The sequence below is a fragment of the Panicum hallii genome, chromosome 9, assembly GCF_002211085.1.
Source record: "Panicum hallii strain FIL2 chromosome 9, PHallii_v3.1, whole genome shotgun sequence".
NCBI classification, from domain to species: domain Eukaryota; kingdom Viridiplantae; phylum Streptophyta; class Magnoliopsida; order Poales; family Poaceae; genus Panicum; species Panicum hallii.
In genome coordinates, this window is record NC_038050.1 from 5,549,091 (window position 1) to 5,564,569 (window position 15,479).

Sequence of the window (15,479 nt, forward strand, 5' to 3'; positions counted from 1 at the left end):
CGGGTGATCAAGGAGACGGGATAAGCTCTGTGTGACTTATGCCCCGGTTAAACCTCAGTGTTAGGTCGAATGACCCCTTGATAGATCCCGTGGTGGCTAGTCAGGTCTAGCTAAGGTGGGTAAGGGCTTCGATGGGATCTGCACCGGCACTAAGGTGTTCGTGCTGTGGTACCCCGCCTGTGGGTAAAGTTGCACACCTCTGCAGAGTTAAAATCTATTCGAATAGCCGTGCCCACGGTATTGGGCAGGTTACGGTGTGGTCACATAACTAGCGTTTCTCTCTGGGAAGGGTTGATCTGGTGTGAGTTGTTTGAAAAGTATCCGGCAATAGTGTTGTGTGCTACGACGGACGGGGAGTCCGGTAGCGGTTTGAAACTTGGGTCTGTGAGGACCGACATTGTGCGTTCTTAGACACTTGTTTTGAAAGATGCTTTTAAAACAAACCCTTGCATATAATTGTGTTTCCGCAAAAGAACCGTAACTTTACCCTTGGATTATCCTGTGCATCTAATTCTGTTATAACCCCCCCCCGTGGGTGAGATTGGACTTGCTGAGTACGTTTGTACTCACCCCGTTTTTACTCTACAGTGGAGGATCCCGACTACATCCCCGAGAACGACGAGTAGGGTTCCGTCCTGCTCCCAGTCTTGCCTGTGGGTGAGGTCACCGTTGGAGCTCCGCATGGCGCAAGACTCTGATGATCCCTTGTTCGTAGCTAGTGTAGTTGTGTGGGTTCTGGTTGTATTCCTCGCGATAGTGGCGCTTCACTGCCCATTACCGCGTAGAGTTGTACGGTGATGTACCATCTGATGTAATAAAAGTGTTATCAGCCTCCTGGGACTGATAAAGCGACACTTTTAAGTCTTCCCTGATGGGGGGAAACGCTTCAAAACCAAACAATAATAGGTGATAGCAATGTTTCAGAATCGTTGCTCATCACTAAGGATTTGAATGCTCTGCATGTAGATCTTGGGGTCAATAATGTATACATGTCTGTAGAAAATTTAGTCCTACATGCAAGAAATTGTGATAATATTAACCCTATATTTTGAGTAGATGGAAAAAGGAGCGAAGGTTGTGGCGAAATGGGATTCATTTGCTGCCAAAACTTTTAATGATATTTGTGTGGAAGAAGTTCTCGCCCACAATAGGCCCCAACATTGTTTGAACAGCACTGGGTATGCGAATCTTGTAAGTAAGTTTTTTTGAACGTACCAAGAGACCTTACAATGAAAGGCAAATGAAGAATATGTGGGATGCACTTAAAAGAAGGTATACCTAATGGAAAACATTGAACACGAGAGCCACCGGCTTGGGTAGGGATCCTATGATAGGGTGTATCGTGGCGGATGACAAATGGTGGAAAGATCAAAATGATGTGAGTATACATTGCATATTTTCAGTTTTTGAAATAAAAAAAGTTACCTGTTTCAATTTACAAGGTTATTACCTTTTCTTTTCAGGCTATACCCGGTTGTATATGCTTTAGGGATGCACCACTTGAGCATGAGGAGCAAATGCGGATTATGTTTGAAGATGTTAGTGTTACAAACGAAACATCTTTTGTTCCTTCGAATGGAGAAGATGGTGGTGGTCAGAATAACAGTGAGTTAGAGAGGGAAGGGCAGGTCCCTACTCCCCCAAATATCACTCCAACTTTAGGCAAGAGGCCAGCTCCATTATCCCCCAAGGGAAAGAAGAAGAAGACCTTTAGGAATCAGTGTATGAAGCGTTTAGTGGATGCATATGAGAAGAAAGCTGAAAGTAGCAATAATTCAGCCACCTCAAATGTTGTTGACAGTGTTAGGGAGGAAATTGGTAACATGTTGGATCAAGTGATCAAGGATGGGGCTAAAGAACGCAGTGATGAACATTACTACGCCACATAACTTCTTATAAAGAAAGAGTACCATGATGTGTTCATTACTTTAAAGACATCAAATAGAAGGTTAAATTGGCTAAGAAGGGCATAGGAAGATAGTAAGAAGCACTAGTGTGTTTGTTTGAGACATTTGATTTCTATTTGCTGTTTGCTTGAGATATTTTATTCCTATTTGTTGTTTGCTTGAGACATAATAACTTGCCTGTGTTGTATGCTTGAGAGACAATAATTTCCCTTTGTATGGTTGATATAATAATATTATATGTTGTATGTGTGGTATATGATTCATGTATTTACTTTTTTTTAATAGATGAGTGACTCAGGTGATGATTTCCTGGTGGCGTATTTGGTTTTGGAGTGCATGGGTTCTGGATCAACTGGTAGGAAGGCACCAATTCCTGATAATATTCTTGTTATGACTGGGATCCAATGGGTTGAGCTAACTCTAGTGAATCCAGTTGAGTGCTATAATATGTTCAAAATGTCAAGATTAGTTTTTCTATGTCTCCATGACACATTGGTACAGAATTATGGGTTGAAATCAAGTCAAAAAATGTGTACGAAGGAAGCATTAGCCATATTTTTGTGGATGTGTGGTGGTCCTCAATCATTTAGGCAAGTTAAGAATAGGTTCAAACACTCATTGGAAATAATTAGTAGAAAGGTTGATAAAGTTGTAGATGCTATTATAGGACTGGCTTTTCACAATATTAGGCCAAAGGATCCACAGTTTGGAACAATTCACCCTAAGTTGCAAGAAGCAAGGTTTTAGCCTCATTTCAAAGATTGTATTGGTGCCATCGATGGCACGCATATAGAAGTAACTATTCCGCCATCTGAACAACCAAAATATACTGGTAGGCATGGATATACTTCACAAAATGTCATGGCTGTTTGTGGCTTTGATATGAGATTTACATTTGTTGTCACTGGCTGGTCTGGGTCTGTACATGACACTCGAGTATTTTTGGATACTCTACTCACATACTAGAACCAATTCCCAAAGCCTCCCAATGGAAAGTATTATCTTGTAGATTCCGGATATTCTAATAGAAAAGGGTATCTTGCACCTTATAAGGGATAAAGGTATCATGTTTCGCAATGGAAACATCACCAACCAGTGGGAGAAAAAGAAATGTTCAATCAAACACATTCATTGTCGGTGTTTTTATCGTCGGCCTACCTAGGGATACCCTAAGGTAGGTGTTTATTTGGTGAGGGATCGCCGGATCTGGAACTTGAAGGTAAACGCAAGAACACAAGATACAGATTTAGACAGGTTCGAGCCGCTAGAGTAGCGTAATACCCTACGTCCTGTTTGGGGGTGTTGAATATTGCGCCCTGCGCTTGGGTGTTGAGCTGCCTGTAGGTGGCTCTCCGTTGAATCTCTCCCTCTTGGTGGCTCTAATTGCTCTTCTAGTTGCCCTTCTATCTAGGTACCCCTGCCCTCCTTTATATATCCCAGGGGGCGGGATTCCCAGTAGGATTACAAGGTAGGAGTCCCAATTGGATTATAGCATATGAGTCCTAATAGGATTACAGCGGAATCCTAGTAGGAATCAGACTTCTTTTAGCTCTCGGGTAACTTTCTTGCTGTACCCAGGGGATCTATCCCTGATAAGCCTCCGAGCTCTTCGTAGCTGAGTACTGCAGGCTCTTCGAGTACTTCTGAAGTAGTCTTCGACTTCTTTCGAAGCTTCGTCTTGAAATTCCTCTTCGAGTACTCTTCTAACTGCATCGAAGCTATGAGGTGCTCATGCCCCGAATTCTTTCTTTTGTATGGGGTGCGATGAATAATCGCACGCCATATGGAGTAGCCCCCGAGCCTTAGATTGAATCGAAGAATCAAGCTGAGGGTCAAACTAGTCTTGAGTCTTTTCTTTTTATCCTTCGAGTACTTTCGAAAAATAAGTAGTCGATGCCACGTGTCTCACAGCCCCCGACCCTTGAATCCAAATCTCACAAAATTGGAGATAAGCGTCCAAACACTGTGGCATTGGTGTTACTCTGCACCTTCTGCACAGTGAAACTCTTCGCCTCCCGCTAGTTTATTTAACCGCGTGGTGACTTAAGGTTTCTTCTGCACTCTCAGTCTTCATATGAGTCGTCTTCGAGTAGTTTTGCGGCGTCCAGCCCCCGAGCTTACGAGCCAGGAGAGCCGAAGGAGCCATGTCGAGTAGTGTGTATCGTCCAGCCCCGAGCCTGGGAACTGGCGGAACCGTGATGGCACGCCTTTCTGCTTGAAGGGTTGTTGCCGAAGCTCGATCTGAAAAAAGACAATGCATACATTATGTAGCATAATGCAAAGATACCGAGTAGTACTCAGTAATAATGTGAAAAGGACACCAAAATTTATTCGGTGTGAAATTTGATGTGTCGAGCTCTTTTTTTCTTAGGCCATTTAAATCTCCCGAGTAGTCCACCCTTTACGTTCACTTGGTCCCAGTTTAGACTTCGCCCATGGCATGTACGAGTCGCTTAGGTCTTACGGCCTTCGCTCATATCATGTACGAGTCGTTTAGGTCTCCTGCCTTCGCTCATACAGAACGGGTTGCTTAGGTCATGACTAGGGACTCGAGGTTTCACGGATTAAGGCATTTGCTACTCGAGTAGATTAGCGACCGTTAAGAGGAGACAACGAGCGGAAAGTAGTCGCCATGCGACAAATAGGATGCGCTGCGCGCAAAAGCAATCGACAAAGTGTAGCTCTGGAGGGTTTCATTGCCCATCGAGAGTAGTACACGGATAAGCAGTCGATGAAGTGTAGCTCTGGAGGGTTTCAATGCCCATCGAGAGACGTACACAGACAGGTAGCCGATCATGGTGTAGCCCCCGAGGGTTTCATACCCGTCGAGAGGCATACCCCAAAAGGTAGCCGATCTTGTGAAGAACAAGTTGGAAAAGGTATAAATTACTTAGCTTGATTCTTGGACGAATGTCGACGAAGCCGTGGAGCTCGTGGATGGAGCTGCGACGGTTTGTTGATGAAGCTCGACTAGTCAGAGTCGATTCTGACTAGTTTTCAAGTCGAAACGAGTAGTTGATGTAGTCGTTGCCGTGAGACTCGCCCTCGACTAGTTTCTAGTCGAGACGAGTAGTCGAAGTAGTCGTTGGCGGGTCGCCGAGCCTTCTCGTGAGGTCGAAGTAGTCGAACTCGTCGCTGCTGCACGCGGACATTGCGGCACAAGCCGAAGTTGAACCGGGTCATCGAGGTCGGCGGCCGCGGTGCATCAACGCTGCAGCGAGAGGTGAAGTCGAGCCGAGTGGTCGAGGTCGATGTAGCCGTTTGCTGAAGGATCCGAACTCGAACTCGATGAATCAATCCGCCAATGCATATGCATGAAGTAGCAATCCGCCGCCTTGAGTGGATTAATGTTGATGAGGAGGTCCTTCAAATTCGCCCAATGATCGCGACGATCGGCCCCACAGTGGGCGCCAGTTGTCGGTGTTTTACCGTCGGCCTACCTAGGGATACCCTAAGGTAGGTGTTTATTTGGTGAGGGATCGCCGGATCTGGAACTTGAAGATAAACGCAAGGACACAAGACACAGATTTAGACAGGTTCGGGCCGCTAGAATAGCGTAATACCCTACGTCCTGTTTGGGGGTGTTGAATATTGCGCCCTGCGCTTGGGTGTTGAGCTGCCTAGGCGGCTCTCTGTTGGATCTCTCCCTCTTGGTGGCTCTAATTGCTCTTCTAGTTGCCCTTCTATCTAGGTACCCCTACCCTCCTTTATATATCCCAGGGGACGGGATTCTCAGTAGGATTACAAGGTAGGAGTCCCAATTGGATTATAGCACATGAGTCCTAATAGGATTACAGTGGAATCCTAGTAGGAATCAGACTTCTTTTAGCTCTCGAGTAGCTTTCTTGCTGTACGTAGGAGATCTATCCCTGACATTCATCACTTAGAAATGTGATCGAACGTTCATTTGGAGTGTTGAAGATGAAGTGGCGTATCTTGTTGCACTTGCCTAGCTATGCTATTATCAAACAAGCAAAAATTATAGTTGCATGCATGGCTCTTCACTATTTTGTTAGAAAAAATACCAATGAAGATCCAGATTTCAACTTCGATGTGCAAGATGATGCTACCGGTGGCAGCCAACCTACCATGATCGATGCTAGTGCTCTTGGAGATGATATTGATATGGGTGCCTTTCGTGATGCTATTGCTGTCTCTGTGATGTCTTGAATATTATTGTAAAATTGTATTACTTATTAATCTATATTCATCATAATTATTATTTATTAGTTTATTTTATCATTATTGTGTGTTCTATAACTATAATTCTATTATAACAAAATTCTGGTACTAATAATATATTTAGAATTGAAAATGGTAGAAAAATCCGATCAAAATGAGCTATTACAGGATCCAGAGACATATAGGTTATTTATATAGGTTATTTATAGTCAAAACAGATAATCCAGTAGAAATAACAGATTTTCCAAATAGCGGATTATCACATAATCTTGATTACGAGGTACGTGATTCTCGGTCAAGCGAAACCAAACAACAAGGCCATAAGCGGTGCGTCCGTTCGCTGCCCTGCTAGCAGCCAGGATCCTCGAGCTTTAGGTGCCAGGCTCGCTCGAGCTCGGCTCATTGACAGGGCCTCTCAGGTTCATCTCCTCCCTCTGTTTCTTAAACAAAACCTTTCCCTTTTCCGAACTCTCTCCTCCCTTGCTCTTCCTTCCCTGGCGGCGACGACTGGGCGAGCGGCGGCGCCATGTGTCCTGTCTTCGCCCAGCTCTTTGCCGGCGACGAGCGCATCCTCCAGGTATGCCCACCCCTTCTCTTTCCTTCTGCTGTGCGAGACGGAGCACCCCAAACCCTAACAAAACTATTTGTATTCGGATCTGAATCCAGTTAGAATATATTACCTACTAACTCCGATTTCGTTTGCAAGAATTATCGGGTGTACATGTGTACACCCATGTCCTATGCTGGGTCCGCCCCTGGAACCCACACATGGAGAAAAAAGGTACAGGTAGAGATTATGAGAATCATGACCAACCAAAATGCGGGTGTTCACATCCACATGCTGTCTGCGAGCACATGTAACTATAGTTCTGTAGCATTTCGTTTTCTTTTAGTATTTCTCACAGTGAACATCTAGTAGTTTCACAGAGGCGATTAGCTAAGTGGCTAAGAAATACAAGTGTTCTTTTTTGTGTCTTTTGAGTGAGCCCCATATGGCTTCACAAAATGAAATGTCCTATATATGGAGTAAACATTTGGGGTTAGTTTCTGAAACAAGGTTTCTGTTAGCAGAATGCTTTGGAGCAGCTGGCATCCATTGATCTCATCGAGCTATGCAAGGAGGCTAGAATTGAGCGCTGTCGTGCGACTAGAGATTTGAGTAGCTGCAGCCGCTATGTGCATCATGTGCTTAACTCATGCGGCCATGCCTCATTATGTGCTGAGTGCAGCCAAAGATGTGATGTGTGCCCAATCTGCAGAAGTCCAATACCGGACAATGGGAATAGGGTTCGGCTACGCCTTTACTACAAGTGCATTGAAGCGGGCCTTATTTCTAAGCAGCATGATGAAAGGTTTCAGGAAAAGGAAGACCAAGGCAATCCTGTTAACACAGATGTCCAGCGGCTGCATTCATTGTTTGATGTTGCGCTTCAGAACAATCTTACATCCTTGATTTGCCACTGTATCCTCATCACGAAGTTGCTTTTGCTTTTCTATATATCACATCTTTTTTCTTGTTCTTCACTTAACATTTAGAATCAGATATCACAGATGTTTGTTTGGATGAGAATGCTGTGTCAAGTGATCCACTTCTGGCTTTTCTTTTGGATGAGGTGGTCATCAAGGACTGGTGCAAGAGGGCTGTAAATGCACTCATTTCTGAGATTGGCATGATTTGTATCCAACAGTGTTCGATTGTTCTAAGTTCAGTTACATACCTCACATTTTTTTTAATTAGTGTTCGTTCTTCATGCGTGCATGGCCCTCGATTTTGAGGGAGTGGTACTGTTAATTTTTTAAGTAACACCTTAACGATTTCTTAGATAGATCTGGCTTAGAAATGATGCAATCTAAGTTATCCCAACTGCAAAAGTTTGCAGCACAATTGGCAGGAATTTACAGTGTACTTGAAGTTATGATTGCATCTTTCACAGAAGCAGTTTCAGCTCATGTTAATGACCTGCATCTACTCATCGAGAACACATTGAAGGCAAAGCAGGTTTTGTTTCTTCACCCCCTCTACTGTTCTGGATTTTAGACCACTGCTAACAAATAAACAATAAACTAGTCTAGATAGTACAATTTTTCTATGCATTGCTGAAATAACTATAAGATGAATGCACCAGGGGACAAGTAAATTGGATAAGTTTGTTTCAGGATGCATGAGATACTTAGGATCAATAACAATGCAATTCACAAAGCCATGCATACATTAGAACAACACCTCTTTATCTTCCTTTTGCCTTTTTCATCTCATCCTGATCCTTGACAAGTACCAACTTAACTGCTCAAGATATTTTGTTGGTTTCTGTTCTTAATTAGTTCTCCTTCTGATCACGAATATGAGTTGTTTCTTACATTGAGTGATTGAGATGGTCTACTATGTGGAACTTTGGCTAGCATTTTTTATAGAAAAATATCATGTTTAAAATAAAAAGGGGTTATATATTGTGAAACTAAGCTTCATGGTATAGATGTATTGACATCAATCTTACATTGTCAATCTTCCCAATTTTTTATGTATTGATACTAAAAAAAGTTTGACCAGTGGGAATCCTAAAACGACTTATATTTACTATCACACAGAGTATATCTTAGCACTTTTCTTGTTTATGAACCATGTGCTTTGTTACACTTTGATGCTTGCAAATGATGTAACGTTATATCATTAGGTCATAGGATAGTTCTGTACCATTCGTTTATTTGAGTATGTGCGTGATATCTTGTAACACATCTGTTTAAGTTGGCTGTACATCACCTGTCCTTTTAGTTGAATTGTTAGCATTAATTTACTTGATATGTAGGCTTAAGTTTAAAGAGTCACTTCAATTGATGATGTCCTTGTTTCTCATCTTTCTCGAATCTTATCTTGAAACTATGTGTATCTGTTGGTTATGCATTATCTCCCACTGCTTGTTGCTCGCTGAGATGCTTAAAGAGAGAAGTAGTCATTTTTTAAACAAATTATTATATCTTGGTGGAGTACTAACTGGAGCTTTTTCTACAGCATTTAGAGGCCATGATCTGGTGCATCAGGCATAGATTTGTTCAAGACATCTGCTCACGGTACACTGATTATGAATCATGGAGCTCTGATGTAATTCAAAGAAAGGCATCTGCAGAAGCAAGAAAATGGCCTGAATTTTTTGATAAACAGCTAGGTGACAATGAAACCAATCAGGGTACACTATTCATCGAGCAGGCACTACAAAACCTTGGAATTGAACAAAGTTATAGGAATGAGGAAGAAGCAGCAATCACTTGTTTGCAGAATGAACAATCATCATCCATGTTCTGTTCCACAATTACAGCCGATCATTTTAGTCTCAACAGATACCCATTTAAAAATTTGCGTGAGGCAATTGATGTACTCTTTCTACATGGAGCATCAGACATGGTGATTGCAAAGCAAGCTATTGTATCCTTCAGCTTTGTTATCTCATACCTTCTCTATTCTTTTTCGCTTGTTGGTTAGGACATCGGCAATGGTCTCCTACATATATGTTTGAGCATTACTTTTTATAACTATTTCCTGATCAGAGTTATTAAATATAAGTAATTCTGTGATACTATTTTTCGTGGCAAATCAATTCATACCATTCTCATGTGTCAAATCCTAAGAATGTAGTTATTTTTTAGTTTGACTGTAAAACGACATCAATTTGAGAGCTGAGGGAGTAGTTATACGAAACATTTACATTGTTTATCACAATTATGCTACTTCTTTAAATTTCCTTGACACTTCCCAGTTATTATATTATCTATTTGATCGGCATTGGACTAGACCAGATTCAGAATGGAGGTATTTGCTGGATGATTTTGCTGCTACCTTTGGGATTACTAGTAGAACATTGCTTGAGTGCCTGGTATTTTGTCTTCTAGATGATCATTCTTCAGAAGCCTTGGAGGTAATTGCTTCTTACCTGTTTTTGCTGGGACACTGAAATTTGATGCTGACATGTATCTTGCAAAGTTCTGGATGTTGGTGCCCTATTTTCTTCCAACTATCTCTTTGTGTCACTTCTGTGGAGTTGGAGCGACTATTTAAGTGCATATAGCTTAGTCCTCTGTCAGCACCTTCTCATTGTTTGTCCAAAGTTGTTCAACCTATAGTTTCTAAGGTCATGCAACCCTATCATGGACCAAATAGAGAAAAACGAAAATAAAGGAAAGAGGCAAATCTGATCCCCAGTAGTTCATCTGACTGTCACCTTAGCATGTGTATCCAGCAATCCAGGTGCCTGTTATAGTGTTATTATAGAATGTGGGCTGTTTCCCCGCTTCTATATGCTTATGTGCTGCTTTAAAGGTTTTCCCACTTTGTACAGTTTTGAACCCACTTTGAACTCTAGTCCGTTGATCGACATATTTGGCTTCTGTAACTAAACATATTGGGTTATGTCAATTTTACTGTACTATGGGGCTGTTTGGAGTGCCGCCTAACCCGCCACGGCACGCCACACTTTTTCCGCCGCAGGTGTGGCGGCCGTTTTGAGCGCCACAAGTTAGGCACGCCGTGGCGGGTTAGGCGGCACTCCAAACAGCCCCTATATTCTTGCTACTGCTACTATAACCTAAAATAATGGAGGTTAGAATGGTCAATTGATTTAACATTTCTAGTAAAAAAAATCATAGTACTTATTGAGCATTGAAATTGCAAGGACCACCGGTGTATTTTATAACATTTTGCGATTGCAGTTTTTTGGCGCTGCCAGCACTTACCTGAACATAATTGCATTATAGGTTTGTGTTTCTTGGAATTGCATTGTAGTTTGTTTAACTACTGCTATGTAGCAATGATTTCTTTTTCCTATTCCTGCTCATTCAATTAACTTTTCATGGATGTTGTCTTGGTTATCTTACATTTGCGATGCACCTCTACTTTCTGTACAGGAGGCATGCTCTCTTCTTCCCAAGATCTCTAGCAAGGAGACACATCCAATGATAGCACAAGTTCTTTTAGAACGTCACAGACCTGATATGGCACTGGTTGTGCTAAAGTGCACAGGGCATGATAGCTTCTCTGCTACAGAAAACATTGAAAAAGATGGCATTTCATCTCTTAGTGAAGCAGTGACTGCAGTTCGCGTAAGAATTGAATACGGCCACCTAACAGAAGCATTTATGTATCATAGAAGCTACTGTTCTAGGGTGAAAGAACAGCGAGCAGCAGATATGATACATTCTGAGGATGCACTCAGAAGCTCTTGGGTTTATCAGGTTGAGGTGATGACGACTGAATTTTGTACTATCTGCATCGAAAGGAATTTTGTTGATAAAATGATTGATCTGCCCTGGGATTCTGAGGAAGAGAAACATCTTCACAAGTCGCTCTTCGACTCTGCTTGTGAAATGCCCACAAAACCATGTGGTAGTCTGCTTGTTGTTTACTACCTTCGGGTAAATATTTTGATTCTTGGTTTTTCTTTCTTATTTAACACCAGACTAGGATACCCTGGTGTCATGGAATTATCAAGCTCATTTGTTTCATTTCTCATCTATATTGATTTACTGCGCCTGTTATCTTTGACATGTATTTCTTCCTGATTTTGAAGTTACAAAAATAATGCTGGGAATTCAAATCAATAAGGCATTGCTGGTGTGGCATTTTTGCATACAGAATACTCATATGATTAATTTGTATTAATCCAGGACAGAAAATTGTTGCTTACAATGGAACAAAAGATTCACTAATACTCCCTCCGTTCCAAATTATAGGTTGTTTTGGCTTTCCTAGATACATAATTTTTACTATGTATCTAGACATAGTGTATATCTAAGTGCACAGCAAAGGCTATGTTTCTAGAAAAGCCAAAATGGCCTATAGTTTGGAACAAATTTGTTATCATGATGATCTTCCTGGCTTGTTCTTAGGTTTTAGATTATAAAGCACTTCGTTTGTTTAAACTTTGAAAGAAAACATTCAATTTACATTTTTGATCTTATCTTCCTTCCTTTCATCATGGAAGCATCCTGGCACATAAATAGCGTAATAATTTCACTTTGTTTGCCTGTTGTCCTAGCGTTACCGATATTTGGAGGCATATGAGGTTGATCGTAATCTTCAGAGGTTTGAGCAAAAGAAATTGGAAAGTACTACTGAAGAGATTGCTTCAAAAATCAGAACAATTGCTCAATGGCGGGAAAATTTGGTTGTAAGTACTTTCCTTTTGTACTTCTGCTTTATTATGTACGCCTGATTGTGCGTAGACTTGTAATTGGTTCTCTTTGTAATATAATCAGAAAAAGTTGTCAATTAGATACTTGATGTTAGGAAGGATACTATAATATTCTCTCCAAAAAACTTTGGATGTGGAAAAAAAAAAAACCCTCAACCACAGATAAAAGATGTCTGTCTGGCGTAACTTTGGGTGTGAAGCAAATAACAGTTAATAGATCAGTTACAAGCTGCTGAGACGTTGAAACAAACGGTCATAGTTGTGAACATAATATTTTGCAAGTCATCACAACATTTACCAAATACAACCCCATTGGACACAGTTGATGTCACCATGACTTCTGCTTGTAAACTGGGTAGTACAGTATCTTATGCTTCTTCCCAGCGTTATATGCATGCCATAGTAGGAAGAAATGTTTTGAGTTTATTGGCACAATGGGTATAAACATATCTTACAAAACTAGGATAACATCTCTGTAAGGGTTTTAATTTCATGACGCTGTTCCAAGTCCTAAGTTCCCTGTCAAACTCAACTTGCTATTGATTAAGGTTCAAGTTATCAATTAGGTTCTTATGGATTTGGCTTTGGAATAAAATGTGCCCATTACCTATTCTCCATGATACTTGTTGACAGACGACTTTGGACCAATCCATCAGCATTTTCTTTACTTCTCCTCAAACGCCGAGCATCAATCTCCCCAACAATCTGCAACTAATAAACTGTACACTTTTTCTATGGGCCAGTGGAATTATCCTGCTTTCAACACAAAAATAACATGATTTGTTTTTTGGGATATATTTGTGCAACGCTTTGATTTTTGTACAGGCTAAATGCCTTGATATGCTTCCGGAGGTCCAGAGAGAGATTGTGAAAGCCATCAACACTGGAGAACAAAGTCAGTTTGCTCGAACTGCTCAAATATCTTCTCCAGTTAGTCATGTGTTCAAAGCACAAAGTCCTGCCATCGAGTTGAGCTCATCGTTTAACCCTGTTCTTCAAAATAAGTCAAGCCTCCACTCAAAAAGTATCAATGCGTTGACTGATTCTGGTGGCATGATTAGAAGCAGCCATTCAGAGTTTGGTAGAAAGGTTCCGTCTGTTCTACAATCCAGGGCGGTTCCCCAGGCGACGCCTGCATTCAATATGAGATCAACTGCTGGGGGCATATTCCCCTCTGTGGGACAGAATGGTGAGAGTCCATTTTTAAGGGGGGCTAAAGATATCAGTTCTAGAAAAGGAGAGGCAGGTTTCAAAAAAGGAATTAAACCTGCTGATGATTCACTTCCTATGTATTTGAACTTGAGTTCTGGTGATACACCTATGAAAGACTACCAGACAAGTTTGTTGAAGACTGAGGTTGACAAAACTACTTCTTTTCAAGGAAAAGATTATGCTGGAAAAGGAGAGTTTCACTTTGGTTCACGTTCTGAGAAGCCTTTCATCTTAAACGGAACTGGTGTTGGTCAAAACGGCCTCCCTAAGGTATCTGGAACTGCTGGTTTTCATGGAGATTATAAATTACCAACTAAGGAGAACATCTTGAGGTAACCATGATTCTGTACTCTGGTTTCAGGCAATATGTTTCATCGTGGTCCTTGATGGCAATATTATTTAGAACAAAATGTGTGGGTTTCAGTAACAATACATTGGATTTGGGTGTAATTGCTGTATGGAATTTGAACCTGACATGGGGAAACTTGCTGATACATTGATCTCTTTTTCACTGATTAGTTTTAAAATACTCGAAATTTACTTGGAACTTAGGCCAGTTATGACTGCAATGGCTGGTTTCCAGCATTTTTTTTTATCCTTGTCTAATTCTTTCTCCTATCCGTCAATGTGGCCGGTTTAAAGCTAACCATGATTTTTATTCATTATAGCTCTAGCAAGAAATCTTCAGTTGATGAAGCAGCAGCCAGCAAAGGTGTGTCAAGGTGGAGATCCGACGAGTCTAGTGAAGATGAAGATGAGAGAAGAACAAACCGGGGGAGCAGAGCTTCTCTTGTTACTAGAAGGCGACCGAGATTTTCAAGAAGATGATATACCCCCGGCCACAGGAATTTTAGTTGTTCGCATGGGAGGACTCCTTTGGATATCTTCACAGTTGTTATCCCCCAATCTAACAGTAATTTGTTTCGAGGAAAGATTGTATTGCCTCGCTCTTACATCTTCTGGCGAGAGATCTGTGGTGACTTGTCTTGCAAAATTTGGACTGCCATGGCCGAGACGTGGTTCAAGTGTAACAATGGGTGCTAGAAAATGAGAAGCAATAGGCATGTTGCCTTCAGAGCCTGATGATCAGTGACCAAATCGTAGTTCTCCAGCGTTTCTACCAGATACATCACACATGGTACCAGATGTTTAAGCGCATGAGGTGCTAGTGCAGCAGCACATATGGCCATCTAATTTCGTAGCTGATGGTAGTGTTGTTTCTCTGTATCAGAAAAAATTAAGTCGTGCACTTATGAGGGATCATGGCAGAAAATAAATCGAGTATAAAGTGCCCCGGCGGTTGCGTTGCGTGTACCAGGAAACAAAACCGCTGTTTGTATAGGCGAATGCATGATGATGAGGTGTGGGAGTCCGGAAAGCGACAGCACGGATCGCACTCACTCTATCCACTGGAACGCAGGACCTACTTGACCCCAAATGTTTAGACTGGACAAAAAAGTCGTTATCCTTTTGATGTGCAGGTTACATGCATCTGATGAGGTGGCCTGCATTTTTAGCGTTTCGTTTCTGTGCGCGGGCTGCTGGCTCTTTGTCAGGATCACACCAACTAACTATACCGTGGGCACCGTCCTTCATCATGCTGACAAAGAATTTCGGTTTTTGCGCCCTCGGTTTCCTGCCAACCAAAAAAGATGCTCAAATTCGCTCTCATAAAAGAAATGCTCAAATGGTACCTGAAAGGTCACCTTTTGATTTGTACGGACGGCTGGTTTTATTCGGTGCTCCAAAAAACTGCGAAGAAAACGATGATGCGTGCGGGGGATGTGATAATTTAGACCCATCATATCAAAAAAAATCTTGCTATTTAGAAATATTAAATAAAATCTGTTTATAAAATTTTTTCATAGCTGGGTGCTAATTCGCGAGACAAATTTAATGAACCTAATTAATCTATAATTTGCCACAGTGATACTACAGTAATCATCCGCTAATCATGAACTAATATACCTCATTAGATTCGTCTCGCGAATTAGCCCTG

General features: G+C 41.5%; 1 protein-coding gene across 1 annotated transcript; it reads left to right on the forward strand.

Moving 5' to 3' along the window:
* The first annotated feature begins 6,486 nt into the window (after positions 1-6,486).
* On the forward strand, positions 6,487-14,757 carry LOC112875129 (E3 ubiquitin-protein ligase HOS1). Its single transcript, XM_025938850.1, has 10 exons — positions 6,487-6,666; positions 7,161-7,551; positions 7,632-7,766; positions 7,913-8,088; positions 9,097-9,507; positions 9,839-9,997; positions 10,983-11,489; positions 12,113-12,244; positions 13,094-13,812; positions 14,149-14,757. Exons 1-10 carry the CDS (start codon positions 6,616-6,618, stop codon positions 14,306-14,308), a joined length of 2,841 nt encoding a protein of 946 aa, XP_025794635.1. The 5' UTR covers positions 6,487-6,615; the 3' UTR covers positions 14,309-14,757.
* Positions 14,758-15,479: the final 722 nt, after the last annotated feature.